The 15,531-nt window shown below is 56.0% G+C and overlaps 3 protein-coding genes across 3 annotated transcripts; 2 read left to right on the forward strand and 1 right to left on the reverse strand.

Moving 5' to 3' along the window:
* Positions 1-1,903: 1,903 nt before the first annotated feature.
* MONBRDRAFT_17513 (uncharacterized protein) lies at positions 1,904-3,924 on the forward strand (the record flags this gene model as incomplete). The annotated part of the gene is made up of 1 exon (XM_001742930.1): positions 1,904-3,924. The coding sequence occupies one exon, from the start codon at positions 1,904-1,906 to the stop codon at positions 3,698-3,700; it is 1,797 nt and encodes a 598-aa protein (XP_001742982.1). The 3' UTR covers positions 3,701-3,924.
* Positions 3,925-4,780: 856 nt separating this feature from the next.
* Positions 4,781-7,363, reverse strand: MONBRDRAFT_22764 (uncharacterized protein; the record flags this gene model as incomplete). Its single annotated transcript, XM_001743253.1, has 12 exons — positions 4,781-4,846; positions 4,953-5,063; positions 5,230-5,442; positions 5,559-5,685; positions 5,793-5,953; positions 6,053-6,113; positions 6,215-6,364; positions 6,466-6,541; positions 6,675-6,772; positions 6,908-6,958; positions 7,119-7,187; positions 7,302-7,363. 12 exons carry the CDS (start codon positions 7,361-7,363, stop codon positions 4,781-4,783), a joined length of 1,245 nt encoding a protein of 414 aa, XP_001743305.1.
* Positions 7,364-8,309: 946 nt separating this feature from the next.
* On the forward strand, positions 8,310-15,386 carry MONBRDRAFT_22765 (uncharacterized protein; the record flags this gene model as incomplete). Its single annotated transcript, XM_001742931.1, has 13 exons — positions 8,310-8,483; positions 8,588-9,223; positions 9,263-9,464; positions 9,595-9,703; positions 9,787-9,853; positions 10,024-10,356; positions 10,446-10,829; positions 10,962-11,024; positions 11,169-11,911; positions 12,293-12,502; positions 12,661-13,038; positions 13,098-13,316; positions 13,418-15,386. The coding sequence occupies 13 exons, from the start codon at positions 8,310-8,312 to the stop codon at positions 15,384-15,386; spliced, it is 5,487 nt and encodes a 1,828-aa protein (XP_001742983.1).
* Positions 15,387-15,531: the final 145 nt, after the last annotated feature.

Here is a 15,531-nt window from a genome sequence, read left to right on the forward strand (position 1 = left end):
ATTTCTCATCAACTTGGCTGAGGAGAACGGCGAGGAATCCAAGTTTGCCAGTGCTGTAGATGCCCTCGAAGCAGGTCTCGAGGTGGGTCAACGGCCCCTTGCCAAGGGCACACGCCCTGCCTGTTGTCACCGTTTGCTTCCTGCTCGCACCCTCACGTTCCCGTTGCCCGACGCCCCACACCCGACGCCACCGCAGACAAGTTTTATCTCCAACCTGTGGCGCCTCATCGCTCGTTTAGATCCCAAGATCCGGGCTCAACAGTCAAGCGGGGCAAGCGGCAGTCATGGGCCCACTGGAGACGCGGCCCCGTCTGCCAAACGATCCGCTTTCCCAGCTCTCGCCATACCTGACGCGTCTGGCCCGCTCAAGGCTGATGATCTCAAGGATGATGCCGACGCTACCATGGCACGCCTTGAAAGTTTTCTCGAGGAGAGCAAGACTGCCGCCGCCTCGAGCCAGCAAGAGCCCCCCAGTGCCAGCAGCCGCGATTGGGAAGAGCGTCCGGCTCGCCGTGCCTCACCGCCGCGCGACCGCGGCTCCCATCGCCGCTACAGCCGTTCTCGTTCTCGCTCTCGCTCTCGCTCACCGCCCCACCGCCGCGACCGCTACGATGATGACCGCCGAGGTCGCCGAGAAGGCCGCTATGATGATGACCGCCGCCGCGGAGATCGCTACGATGACGACCGCCGCCGCGGTGACCGCCATGAGGACCGCCGCCGTGGAGATGATCGCTATGATGACCGTCGCCGTGGCCGCTCGCCGCCCCGCCGCGGCGGCGCGGGAGGTCCTGTGGATGACGAGGCCATCGTCGGCAAGGTATATGATGGTATTGTAGCTGGTATTACGCAGTTTGGCTGCTTCGTCCAGCTGGATGGCGTCCGAGGTCGTGTGGACGGCATGGTTCATGTCAGCCAAATGAGTAACGAAGGGCGTGTGGCCGATCCCCACGATGTTGTCCAACGTGGCCAGCCCGTCAAGGTCAAGGTCTTAAGCAAGGTCAACCACAAAATTAGCCTTTCCATGAAAGACGTGGATCAGCGCACGGGTCAAGACCTCACCGAACCACGCGACGGTTTTGGAGGCCGCTCGGGCCCGGGCCGCGATGGGCCCGCAGACCCCTATGACCAAGCCATGCCCTTGGGTCGCAATCCTGATCGTCCGATGAATGCTGGTCCTGACTTGCTGGAGCTGGAGCGAGATCCCAAAAACGCGCGCAGTCGCAAGCGCCTCACCTCGCCTGAAAAGTGGGAGCTGAAGCAGCTCATTGCTGCTGGCGTCCTGGACCCAACCGAGTATCCCGACTACGATGAAGAAACTGGTATTCTCCCTCAGATTGACGCGGAATCAGACGAAGAAGTCGAGATTGAGCTGGCCGAGGATGAACCCGCTTTCCTGCGCGGGCAGATCAAGGGAGCAGATTTGAGCCCCGTGCGCATCGTCAAAAACCCGGACGGCTCGCTACAGCGCGCCGCCATGAATCAGAGCGAACTCTCACGAGAGCGTCGTGAGGTGCGTAACGCACAGCGCGATGCTGAACAGGCTGGCCACATGCCCATGGGTCGTGACTGGAGCGACCCGCTCCGACAGGACGAGGGCAGCATGCAGCGCGGTGCCCGCAGCGATCCAATGCGAGACATGCCCGAGTGGAAAAAGGCGACCATCGGCGGTCGGCACGTCTCTTACGGCAAAAAGACCGATCAGTCGATTCAGGAACAGCGCATGTCGCTTCCCATCTACAAGCTCAAGAACAGCCTCATGGAAGCCATCGACAACAACCAGGTCCTCATCGTCATTGGCGAGACGGGATCAGGCAAGACCACTCAAATGACGCAATACTGCCTCGAGATGGGCCTTGGTGGGCGTGGTCTGATCGGCTGCACGCAGCCTCGTCGTGTCGCTGCCATGTCCGTCGCGAAGCGCGTGGCCGAAGAGCACGGCTGCCTCCTTGGCCATGAGGTGGGCTACACCATCCGTTTCGAAAACTGCACCAATGAAAAGACACGCGTCAAGTACATGACAGACGGCATGCTCCTGCGTGAGTGCCTGATTGACTCAGCTATGCGTGACTACTCGTGCATTATCCTCGATGAGGCCCACGAACGCACCATCAACACGGATGTCCTTTTCGGTCTCGTCAAACGCGCGGTCCGCGAACGCCCGGGCGACCTCAAGCTGCTCGTCACCTCGGCCACTCTGGACTCTGTCAAGTTCTCAGAATACTTTTTGGGTGCTCCCATCTTCACCATCCCGGGCCGCACTTTTCCTGTCGAGGTGTTGTACACCAAGGAGCCCGAGAGCGACTACCTCGATGCTGCCCTCATCACCATCATGCAAATCCATCTGACTGAGCCCCCCGGTGACATTCTGCTCTTCTTGACGGGCCAGGAAGAGATTGACACCTCATGCGAGATTTTGTTCGAGCGCATGAAAGCTTTAGGTAATGATGTGCCCGACCTGGTCATCTTGCCCGTGTATTCAGCATTGCCGAGTGAGATGCAGACACGCATTTTTGAGCCCGCCCCTCCGGGCGGTCGTAAGGTGGTGCTGGCCACCAACATTGCCGAAACCTCCCTGACCATCGATGGCATCTACTACGTCGTTGATCCCGGATTCGTCAAGCAGAAGGTATACAACAACAAGACTGGCATGGATGCGCTGGTGGTGACCCCCATTTCACAACAGCAGGCAGATCAGCGCAAAGGTCGTGCTGGTCGCACCGGTCCCGGAAAGTGTTATCGACTCTACACGGAGCGTGCCTTCCGGGAGGAGATGCTAGAGACGGCCGTGCCCGAGATCCAGCGCACCAACCTGTCCAACACCGTGCTTTCGCTCAAGGCCATGGGCATCAACGACCTGCTTGCCTTTGACTTTATGGATGCGCCACCCACGGAGACACTGATTCTGGCCTTGGAGAACCTGCACTCATTGGGCGCGCTTGATGATGAAGGGCTGTTGACACGCCTTGGTCGCCGCATGGCTGAGTTCCCTCTTGAGCCACAATTGTCCAAGATGCTGATTCAGTCCACCCACCTGGGCTGCTCGGATGAGATCTTGACCATTGTGAGCATGCTCTCCGTGCAAACCGTTTTCTACCGTCCAAAGGAGAAGGCGGCGCTCGCTGATCAGCGCAAGGCCAAATTTCACCAGATTGAGGGTGACCATCTGACTCTGCTCCAGGTATATAAGAGCTGGGAGGCCAACAAATTTTCGGCTCCCTGGTGCTTTGAAAACTTTGTGCAGCAACGCTCGCTGAAGCGGGCACAGGATGTGCGCAAGCAAATGGTTGCCATTATGGATCGACATAAATTGGATATCGTCTCGTGTGGCAAGGCGTACAAGCGGGTGCAGATGGCCATCACCTCGGGCTTCTTCCGCAACGCAGCCAAAAAGGATCCTCAAGAAGGTTTCCGCACCTTGGTGGACCAGCAAGCCGTCTATGTCCATCCTTCCAGTTCCTTGTGGCAACGTCAGCCCGAGTGGCTGGTGTACCACGAGCTGGTCCTCACAACCAAGGAGTACATGCGAACGGTCACGGCTATTGACCCTCGCTGGCTCACTGAGCTAGCGCCTTCCTTCTTCCGCGTGGCAGACCCGACGAAAATGTCCAAGCGCAAGCGCAACGAAATTATCGAGCCTCTGTTCAACAAGTATGAGGAGCCCAACTCGTGGCGTATCTCGCGAGCCCGCCGTCGTCGTTGAAACCGCGGGTGGGTGGAAACGGGTCGTATTCCAGAGCAGGCTGTTGCTCATTTCGTGCATACGGCACGGGGCCTATAGTTTTTTCCCCTCTTGGGACAACCCGACTGATTGCGGCTGGTGTGCCCAGAGTTTGCTAGCGTCTTCCTGATTTCTTTTCTCTTTTTTTTTTTTCTTTTTTTTTTTGGACCTGCATTGCAAAATAAGAATTGAAAACGTTCGATTTGACCTCTGTTTTTGAGGGAACCACAATCTCGGGCTCACAATTTGGCCTGGCGCTCGACGGCAACCAGACTGATAGCTGCGTAGGAAACATTAAGGGATGAGGGTGTGCGCCACTGGCATTTCTGTTCGAACCCCGCGGTCTCTGTCCATCAATGCACCAGGTTTAACAGCAGATTCTGACCTGTACCTCTCAACGTTTGGTTTATTATTTTTTTTTAGACCTGCACAAAAAACGCCATTCTTCCCTTCCGTCATGGTGATTTTTCTGGCTTATCATGATTCGTCGCGCCAGGTCAGGACCCACTTGTGAAAAGAATAATCTGATTAGAAATCAACGAGAAATTCATCATAAAATTGATGAAAATGCAACTTTGACTCAGCGTAGCGTCTCTCGTTCAACTGATGCGACACTGCCATTGCCTTGCTTTTTGGTGTCCTTCGTTTGAACCCCGAGTCCTCACAGCTCTGTTCTCTTCGTTTGGGGCTTTGTTTTGTGCTGGGTCGTATGGGATGATCTGTTCTTAGAGTGTGCATCCGGACATGAGAGATACTTTCTTGTTTGATTTGATCTGGATTATATCCTCTTCTTTCAGCCACGATTCGAGTTAGTGGGCTCGCCACCCATTGCAAGGAGGAAAAAAAAAGCCCACATGATAAAAACATGCCAACAATCACAAAACAATACCGACAACCACACTAAAAAACCGTGCTCCAAGTTCATGAGCAGGCTTGAGACTGAGGCGAGGAAACTCCATCCCCAACCGAGTGGGTGCACGCTTTGCAATGCCACGAGTGGCATGGCAAGAACGTATGGCAATCAACATGCACAGCAAATGAAAGCCAGAGTCCCATGTCAGTCTATGCCGCCACATCCATGGCCGTTGAGGGCGGCTCGAGTTCCTGGTCGTTGTAAATGTTTTCCGACTAAAACAAAAGGCATATTATATGAATGAGGCGAAACCCAAGTATGAATCGACTTGCAAGACCAAGACACGCCTCTGTTGTAGCGTACAAGGGGGTAGCTACGCACCATCTGCCACACTTGCATAATGTTATCCTCGGACACGGATGCCACGACCCAGGGCTCATTGGGATTCCAGGAAAAGTCAGAGATCTTGGATGTGTGGCCGCCATGGATAAACTGCAAAGGCAATTAGTGGGGGCAGAACATGCCACGACTCAATCATGAGATCCTTTGCCAGAGGGTTGGATGCCAAGAGGGTTGGATGCCAAGAGGGTAGAGAGCAAAAAAGAAAAAAACGAAAACAAGAAACGAAAAAACAAACAAACAAACAAACAACCCGTACCAATAGCTCGGGAGGTCCATCCTGGGCATCCTCAGCCGTTTGTTCATCCCCGATTTTGCTGAGGTCCCACACATGCACGCGGCGGTCGGTGCCGGAGGAACCCAAGATCGTTTCATTATGGGGGCTCCATTGCACCTGGAAGATCTCGCTGGTATGATACTCGAGCGAGTGCAGTTTGACCTTGAGGTTCCGCATGTCCCACAAAGCGACGGTCTGTCATTCAGCCACGAAACGGGTAAGTGAGCTCGAACCAAGATTCATGCATCCCAACAAGGCACAAGACGCAAACGAAGAACAAACAAAACAAAACAAGAAAAAGGTCGCCTAACCTTGTCTGCCGAGCCAGTAGCCAAAATGTACTCGCAAAAAGGGTTGAAAGAGAGGCAGTTGACCTCGGCCGCGTGCGCGAGCACCTCATGGCGAGGCTTATCATACACGCCAACACGCGTGTCCCACCTACAAGAGCACCCCAGTTGATAATGAGGGGTAGCAACTGCAACCATACGACCGAAGGAAGCTTGGGGCATGGGCCACATTTGCAGAGGATAGCGCAGTAGGCGTACAACATCAGGTTGCGATCGTCGCCCACAGAGCCGAATACTGAATCGTGCAGAGGATGCCATTGCACGTCCTCCACAATGGTTTTGTGACCAGTGAAAACAGACGATGCTGCCAGCTCCGAAACACCCTTAGGGACTTGGCGAATGTCCCACAGGCACACGGTCTACTCATGAAACACAGGGCAATAATCGCAAAGTGAACACTGCTCCGGCAGAGCAGAGCGGGGACGAGAATGGCATGCAGCGAGGTCTAGTAAACGTACGGTGTCGTCAGACGCTGACAGAAGATAGCCCTCATGATGAAGGTTCCAAGACAGGCCATAGCTGAGTGCCAACGCAGAGATCAAGAATGAGAAGACTTCCGCCTCAGTCCAGAGCCCACGTCAGAGTGCGCAGGAAAAGCATGCTCTGCCGAGGCCACTCACCCTTCCTTTGAGTGGCCGGTCAGTGTCAGGTTGGGGTGGACTTCAGCATCCAAGGGCTCGGAAGGGTGCTTTTTGTAGTCAAACACCAAAACGTTCTTTGACGGCGTCTTGGTGGCAATCACTGAAGGGTTTTGGGGCATGTAACGCGCACTACGCCAGAAAACAACAGTTGCAGCACAGGTTGTGGGCCAACGGGCATGTACGGGCACGTCGATCGGCATTTAATCAGGGGTGCGGGTTTGTGGGCATACCGGTTGACCTCGCCCGGATGGTTGATCTTCATTTTGATCTCAATCTTGCCCGCCACGCTGCCAAAGCCACCATATTCTGCACGTATTGGTCATCAGAAGGAGGCTGCCATGAAGGTTGCAAAGGCTGCCAGGGCGACCATGGTGGCACGGGTGCAGCAGGTAGTCGTGCTTCCAAAATTGCGTTGTTGATTAGTGGAAGCAAGTCATACCGTGCTTCTCGTCATCATACTTGCGGGCATCAACGTGTGCGTGCTCGTTTGGCAGCTGAACCTGGGCAATTAGCAAATGATTGGCCTCACTGTCCGAGCTGTTTGCGCCATGAAGATGATTGTATGAGTGGATTTCATAAGGTAAAACAGGCGAGACAGCGTCAGTGAAGCAAGGTGCACTAAGCTTGTGTGACAACTCGAGATATGGCACAGGGCATGAACGTGCAACGTACGTGTGAGTGCCGAGGATGATGCGGTGGGTGCTGTAGTCCTTGCCAGACGTGCTGGAGAAAACAAGAAATACATCAGGCGCGCCACGCAAGATGGCGAGGCACACGTAAAGAGACACCAAAGTGAGCACGTCAGGTGGCAGTACGTGACACGGCAAACTGGGTAGAGCTGGCCGGATCTAAAACAGAGTCATATCAAAGAACTAAAACTGACTTGACATCGGGCAGCCACTGAGCGGTCAGGCTCGGCCACTCCAACGCATGGGTCATCACCAGATCATAGCTGAAGGATGGGGGCGGTGCAGCAAGGAGAAAAACAAGGTCAAGCAACGGCGTGCAACACAAACAAGTCAGGTGCATGGTAACATGGATCCGGAGCGGGCCTTTGGCAGCATACAGGAAGGGGGTGTTCTTCTTCCAGATCTTGTACTCTTCGTTGACGAGCTTTTCGTTCATCATGGTATCGGCTAGCAGGTACAAAGGGACGTGAGTCGGTCTTTTTTTGCTCGCATCAGGTGGACCAAGGTGCGACTGCAGGAGCAGCAAAGACGCGCGCTCGCACCTTCCGCCGTGTCAGCAGCAGCAGCCATTGTGCAGTGTTTGGGGGTCAAAAAGTGGAAAAAAATCTACAAGCCATGCCCAGGCACATGTTGATTGAGATCCTTTGACTTGAGACACTGGCGCACGCGTGTTCATGGATTCATCCACCAGTCGGCTCCAGACCAGCATGTGCCGCAAGAAAGCACTTCACAGACACTAGGCCACCACCGCATATGGAAGGGCAGCAGCAGGTGACGAGCGACAAGAGCAGCAGCAGCAGCAGCAGCGGTGACGGTGGCAGCGGCGGCGGCGGCGCGTTTTTTCTCTCTCGTTTTGTAACGGTTGCTTTCAGCGGAACCGCCTTATTACTTTACCGGAGTTTTGTATCGGGAAAATGATACAAATTTCCCATCTTTCATCTGCATAAGGGCACCAATGGGCAAGCTTACAACGACAGTTATCAACACCTGTTGTCCGGGGTTCGTCAGTTTGCGTGCTTGCATGCAATGGTCATCGATTCAGCCGTCCGCCGAAAAATTGAATGATGGGACAAGGGTGAGGGTGGTGAGTGGATTAGCTGACTGCTGTTTCCCTCGCTTCCGCTTGTGGATGGGCCTTGATGATCCTGTCCAAAAGCCAATCTCCGGTTTGATGCATTGCTCTTTTCAAACTGAAGCCTCAGTCCGACTCTGGGCAGGTATCCATCACCACGAACCAAGCAACGCTTCGACCTCGTCCTTGTAACTTGTGTGTACAGGCCGTGTGGCGGTGATTCCATTTATTTCCTGAGCACGCCCGAGGAAAATCCAAATTCTCGTGCGACCACACGGGGTGCTAGCTGTGCTCTTGCATTCTGGCCGGTGCAATGGTGGACGGCCATGGGCAGGCGCGCCTCCGGGTTGCACGCCATTCCTTGCTTCTGATTCTGGCTTTGTTCTTGCTGGCCAAGACAAGCGTGGCATACACGATTCGCCCTCTACTCGAATGTGTCGAGCCCGATCCCGGCGATAGCTCTTGCGATCACAACTGCTGTACCCCGGTAAGGTGCCTTTTGACGGCAGCACTTTGGCCTTGCTTTTTCGCTCGACGCCTACCGCATGGCGTGCTCACCTCATGTGCCACTCTCGAAACATGGGATGGCAGGGTGGCGTCGATCGTGGGGGACACTGCGTGGTCACCAATGTCGGCTACGCTTGCAGTTGCGAGGCTGGCAAGGTGCTTGCGGCTGAGAGCCGTCAATGCGTTTGTCCCAACTCGTGCCCCACAGGCTCGATTCAAGACGTGAGCTGTGCTTGTATTTGCCCGCAAGGCGACACCTGCGTGGCCGATTTGAACCGCGACCGCTCCAAGTGCCTGCGCGTCTTTGACACGGACGACCGCATGGAGCAAGTGACCGCGAATTTCACCGACATGTTTCCATCCGATTGCACGAGCTGCCGCTGCCAGGAGGTGGCCTGTAATACAGCGGTGACTCATGCACAACCTGATGCTTATGGTCAATGTTCCTGTCCGGCTTGGCGCGTCTGTGACAGCGAAAACTGCCTGAATTCTCTCTTGAGCCACGAGCGTTTTCGCGACTATTTCTTTCCTGGCTGCACCGACTGCGAATGCAAATCACTCGAGCATTCGTGCTCTCCCAGTGACTCTCCCTCTGCGATGCAAGTGGGCCAGACCTGGGTCGGCAGTCTTGATTGCATTGGCGAGACCGCCGTTCTGCAAATCACCAACTCTCAGGGCCCGTCTTGGAATGTCAGCGCTACCCTTACCACCACGTATGTGGTTGGTGGCGCTTCATTCACTTCCATTTGGCGCTTGCAGGGCGTGCTTGGAAACCCATGTGCCACATTTATTGTGGATGGCTTTGAGGAGGGCTCGCATTTTATTGTACACACGGGTCCTTCCAGCTATTTGCCAATCAACCTGTTTGGTGAAGTCAGCTTTAGCTCTGTCGAGGATACCTTTGTTTTTTCTGGCGAGGCGGTCGGGTGCTCGGACGACACATTCTCTCTTCTCTTAGCAGGTCTGTTGCTTGCATGGGAGAACAGTTTGAATGCCATTAACACAAAAAACACACACACACACACACACACACACACACACACACACGACTACTCTCCTGTCAGCTCTGACCTCGCAATGGTACGCCGTAGAACCTTGTTTGGAGACGGAATACCGCCATTTGAGCGGTGTTTGCCGAACGCTGCGTGTGTGCACGCCAGGGCAATACGCTCTGCAGCCCGCCACATCCTCCTCCAACCGGTGAGGGAGTGCACCCGTGTACTGCGCCTTCAAACCCTCGACTTACCAGTTCTTATGCTGTACCGGGTCTCGTGCTATTGCAGCGTGTGCATGTCCTGTCCTTCAAACACCTACACGGATGAAGCCAACCTGGCGATGTGTGTTCCACAGGTGACTTGTGGGCCCGGCACACGAATTTCTGTTGCTGGGAGCACTTCACGAGCCCGCGAGTACGTTTAAACTTATGACATGGTCATGTTCAATTGGCGACCCAAGTCGCATCTTGTGTGTATGTGTGTATGTATGTGTGTGTGTGTGTGTGTGTGTGTGTGTGTTGACAGGCAAGCGTGCGACCAGCGCCAAGCTCACACACGCAAAAACAACCAAACTTGCATGCACCGTCAACAATCGGCGTGCGCAGATGCACGGCGTGCGATGGCGTCGCCGAATATCAAAATCAACCCCAGCAGACAGCGTGTAAACCAACGCACAACTGCTCGTACGGGGTGGCTGAATTTCTGCCGCCCACACCGACCACGGATCGCATCTGTACCAACTGCGATGGCATTGATACCTATTATGAGGACTACGGCTTGCCCCACTGCGTCAACACCACGACCTGCCTGCCAGGTTCTTTTGAAAATGTCGCCCCAACCATTAGCACAGATCGTCAGGTGTGTGTTGCCATTTTTAGTTGTGAGATCTTGTCCATAGTCGTGCAGCTCACCCATTAACAATTGTTTCCTTGTTCCCCCATCTGTAGTGCTTGGCATGTGATGTCGGATCCTTCAGCAGCAAATTCAACGCGAAGAGTTGCTTGCCCTGGACAACATGTGTTGCGGGCAGTGCCATTGCTTCCAACGGCTCGTCAAGCACGGACCGGCTATGTGTGCCGTGCGAAGCTGGTACCTATCAGAATGCCACCAACCAGCCAACATGCCTTCCCACAACGCCATGCAGGCCCGGTACAGAGACCGTTCGGCCCGCTGCAGCCAGCCACGACGAGCTCTGCCGTCCGTGCCAACTGGGTGAAGCCTTCAGCAACGCCACTGGCTACAACATCGCGTGCCAACTCGTGAGCCCGACTTGCCCGCCCGGTACGTCCATGACCCATGAGCCCACTCTGTTTAGTGATCGCGAGTGCACGGTAGGTCAAGGTGCTGCGTGCCCCTGCAACACCATGGCGTGCTTGCACTCTGTGCTTTGCACCTGCTGGGCGAGTCCACGACTGAAATGACCTGATCCAGCTTGGCTTACGCTTTTGCAACAATGTGTGTAGACATGCCTGCCCGGTACCTTCAGCCCTACTGCCGGCTTGGAGCCCTGTCGTCAGCTGTCTTCCGTGAGTCCACAAAAAACGTGCTGCAAAGCCTCCCCCCCCTTTTTTTTTTTTTCGAATTTTAGCCAAGCATGCTCGAGTCGTTGCTGCACTATCCCCTATCCTTTGCAATTCACACACACCAACCACCGCGCGTCCGACTGATAGTGTGCCGCAGGTCAATTCATACTCAGCAACGGGACCAGCACAACAGATCGCACGTGTGCCAGTTGTGCCGCAGGACACTTTTCTAGTGAACTCAACTCGCTCGCCTGTCAGCCGTGGCAATCATGCACACCTGAGCAATTCCAGCTCGTTCCCGGTACCGCATTGTCCGACGTCGTGTGCCGCTCCATCTCGACCTGTGCTGCGGATCAATTTGAGCAAGCCGCAGCTTCGCCCACTACGGACCGCCTCTGTGCCAATTGCACCATTTGCTCCAGCCATTCTCATTACCAAGTGGCTGCATGCACGGCCACCAGCGATGCCGAGTGCTATGGCTGTACTCCATGCCCGACGGGCTCATACTTCACGGAGCCGTGTGGCGCCAATGTCCTAGAACCAGTCTGCGCGCCCTGCACCGTGTGCGAGGGTCACCAGTTTACCTCCACCACGTGTTCCTCGGCCCATGACCGACAATGTCGGGACGTGACGCCCTGCACAGCCAAGCAATTTATGCTTGCTCCTGCTACGACATACAGCGACAATGTGTGCGCCAACCACACCATCTGCACCCCATTGGAATTTGAGCAGGCGGCACCCACAGCCTCAACAGACCGGGCCTGCACACCAGTCAGCGCCCCCTGCCCATCGGGATTTTTTGAACAAACCCCGGCGACGGCTACTAGCGATCGCGTGTGCATTGCGTGCGGCCCAGGGACAGTGGATGCAGACGCCAACGCCACGACCCCGTGCGTCCCATGTGATCCGGGGACGCATGTGCCCGCAGGTGTTGTAGGTTCCTGCAGCGCGTACGCTTGTCAGCCCGGCACCTTCGATGCGGACAACTCTTCTGCCACGCCTTGCGAACGCTGTCCCACTGGATACTTCAGCTCTGAAGCTGGAGCTCTCTCGTGTGAACCATGGAGTGTGTGTCCCGGGGGAAGTGCAGTCATTGCTGGCACCGGCTCGAATGTATCAAACGTTGCTTGCGAGGCTTGCGCAGCCGATCACTTTGGAGATGGAGAACGGTGCCGAATTATTGGTGACTGTCCACCTGGTATGTTTGTGATGACGCCACCCACGCGATCAACGGATCGTGTCTGTGCCGCCTGCCCTGCGTCAACACAAAGTGCGACCATGAACGCGCCCAACTGTATGGCACATGTGTTGTGTGACGCCGGCGAGTACGCATTGACTCAGCCGACAAGCTCTAGCGATGCCTACTGCCTGCTCTGCCCCATCTATGAGTTTGCCGACGAGCCGTCGTTGGATTCCTCCTGCACGCGTGCCACCATCTGTGAGCCAGGTTACGAGGTCGCCGCATGGCCCACACGGACTAGGTAGGCTTGATGCGTGCGTGCCTTGCCGGTTGTCAGCCTGTTCAGGAAGTGTGCAAACAAGGTGTCGGTGCGCTGCTTGATGCTCATGCGGATTGGCTAATTTGCATCGCTGGATTCTCTTACCTGTGTGCGCGCACTCTGTTGGGTTCTGTGTCTAGTGATACCGTGTGCGAGGCATGCGTTCAGGGCGCCTCATATACGGACACGCACAACAGCGAAAACTGCCTGCCGCTGACTGATTGCCCAGCAGGCACAATGCAGAGTGGGGCACTGAAGACCACAGCCAATCGCAATTGCGTGAGCTGCCAAGTGGGCGTTACGTTCAAGGACAAGGCCGGTGCCGGCATTTGCATGCCGATCTCAAACTGCCCCGTGGGTCAGCACGAGACAGCCGCTGCCACGTCCTCAACCGATCGTCAATGCCAGCCATGCCCGACTGGTAGTTTCAAACCAGAGGTAGGCCAGGGGCAGTGCCAACTAGCCAAGGCCAGCTGCGAGCCCGATGAATATTCAGCTTCACCCCCAACCATCTCAACGTACGTTCAAGGAGGCGCTGCCTCATCTCATGGCACCGCTTGTTGTGCTTTCCGACCAGCTTGAAAATGCACGTTGGACCCTGGCTGACCATTCTACGCATTGTATTTGACCTGATGCATAGGGATCGACAATGCCTGACGCTTACCGTGTGTGCAGCCGGCGAATGGCAAAGCACTGCGCCAGCAGCTGACCGAGACCGAGTGTGCCTGCCTTGCCAGACCACCTGCCCCTTCAACCACCGCTATCTAGGCCCGTGTGGCGCATACCACGACTTGCAGTAAGTTGCGCCACCAGCAGCGGCAACGCAACTGTAATTACTTCGACGACGCTTTTAAGCTGACAACAATGGGATGCCAACGCGCGACTCCTTCTTTGCAGGTGTGATGGGTGTCGCGTTTGTGCGCCTGGATCCTTTGCGCAGCAGGAGTGCGATGACCACCACAATACCACTTGTGCACAATGTCTCGATTGCCAGGCAGCTGACGAATACGAGACGGTGCCCTGCACTCTGTCCACAAACCGACAGTGTGCCAATCTTTCCGTGTGTGCAGACCACGAGTACGCGTGGCAGGAGGAAACGGCGACCACAGATCGCATCTGCCGCAACATGACCCAGTGTACAGCTGAACAGTTCGAGTTGATGGCACCGCTTCCCGACCAAGGCATTGACCGCATCTGCGCTGTGGTGCGCTCTCCGTGCGATGCTTCAGAATATGAGGACCGGGCGCCAACGGCTACATCTGATCGCAGCTGCACGATCTGTCCAGCCGGGACGGTGGGTCAAAATGGCATCAACTGTACCGAGTGTGGCCCGGGATTGTACGTGCCAGCCGGTTCAACGGGACGATGCGAGTACTATCGTTGTCCCGTGGGTACCAAGGACCACGACGCAAGCGCTGCCACGCCCTGTGTTCCCTGCGCCAACGGAACAGAGTACCAGAATCTCTTTGGCCAAACGGCCTGTGAACAAGCCACACAGTGTGGGGCGGGTTACCAGGCGCGTGCCAATTCGTATTCGTTTGCTTCGGATCGCCAGTGCGAGCGGTGCCCCGCAGGGACTTTCCGCACAGGAACCGAGACCAACTTGGATGCGCCGTGCAGGTCCTTTTCTCTGTGTGGGCTGGGTGAAGGTCTCTATCTACCAGGGTCCTCCGTTCGTGATTCCGACTGTCGATCCTGCTTCCCCAGCCACTACAGCCCAAACATCAGTCTAGCACCGTGCATCAAGATCACAGACTGCCGACCGGGCTTTTACGACGTCAAGCCTGCGACGCCTACCAGCGATGCCGAGTGCACGGCCTGTTTAGAGGGCACCTTCAAGTCGACGGCTGGAGCGGGCGTGTGCAAGGCGGTGCAGCAGTGTACAAGCCAGCAGTATGTTCTGGCCGACAGCACCATCAGTTCAGATCGGGATTGCCAAACCTTTAAAACGTGCGGCGGCGACGAATATGAGGCGGCGGCGCCCACGCGCAGCAGTGATCGCGTGTGTCGGTCGAGCACGGAGCTTCATGTTACGCGGCTTTACGTGGCGCTGCCGTTTGAAGCCTTCTCAGCACCAGCAGCCCAGGATGCGCTAGCGAGCCACGTGTCCATGGCCGCTCGTGGGGAGCCTTGCCGCGTCGGCGGGTATCTACACGTGGACGTGGCGCAGACCATCATTGGTGAGTCACCCGAGCTCCTGCTGACGCTCAGATCGACGGACGCACCAGGGATGCGCTGCGTGGAGCAGCGTCTTGAGGCGGAGGAGTTTGTGGTGGAGACTAGCCTGAGTGACAACACAACGGTGGCGGTTCTGGCCCAATCGTATAGTGAGGGTGCTGCAGAGGAGACGGCTTGGCTGGCCTTTTTAAGCGAGCTCCGACAGGGACACACGGTGGCGGCCGCGACGGCTTCAGCGGCCAAGGCATACTTTGGGGCTGGAGGACTACGCAACTGGTCGGCCGTCTGGGTGGCGCCTACCGTAACATACTCGAGCACGGGTTCGGCGTTGACACCTTTGTTGCTTGTGATTCTGCTGTGTCTGGTCGTGGGTGGGACAAGTGCCCTTCTCATGTGGAGGGCGCATCGCTCTGCGCGCACATTTGAGCGTGACCACGCCGAGCTGCTTGCCAACTGCCAATCAGATGCCGAAGCTGATGTGGATGCCAATGAACAGCGCTACAATAATCCTCTGTTCACTCGCCTGACTCACGCCTCTGAGGGCGCTGACATGCAGCTTGCCCCGGGGCGATTGTCCGAGGGTAACCTGTCACACCGCTCAGGGCGTTCATTGCATCGTGGCTCGGGTAACTATCAGCCGCCACAACCCGCCCCAGCCTGGGAAGAACCGTCGGCTCCGGATGCGTAAGCACATGGCCTTGCGCGGCGTCTGATGGCAAGAAGAGAGCCCCACGTGATGATGATGGCAGTGTGGTTGTTTGAAGAGATGACAAGCTTCTAATTGAAATTTTGTAAGCGAATGTGCTTGGCAACTGTGCTAGAGATGAGCGATG

This window comes from Monosiga brevicollis, genomic scaffold, assembly GCF_000002865.3.
Source record: "Monosiga brevicollis MX1 MONBRscaffold_3 genomic scaffold, whole genome shotgun sequence".
In the NCBI taxonomy this organism is placed as follows: Eukaryota; class Choanoflagellata; order Craspedida; family Salpingoecidae; genus Monosiga; species Monosiga brevicollis.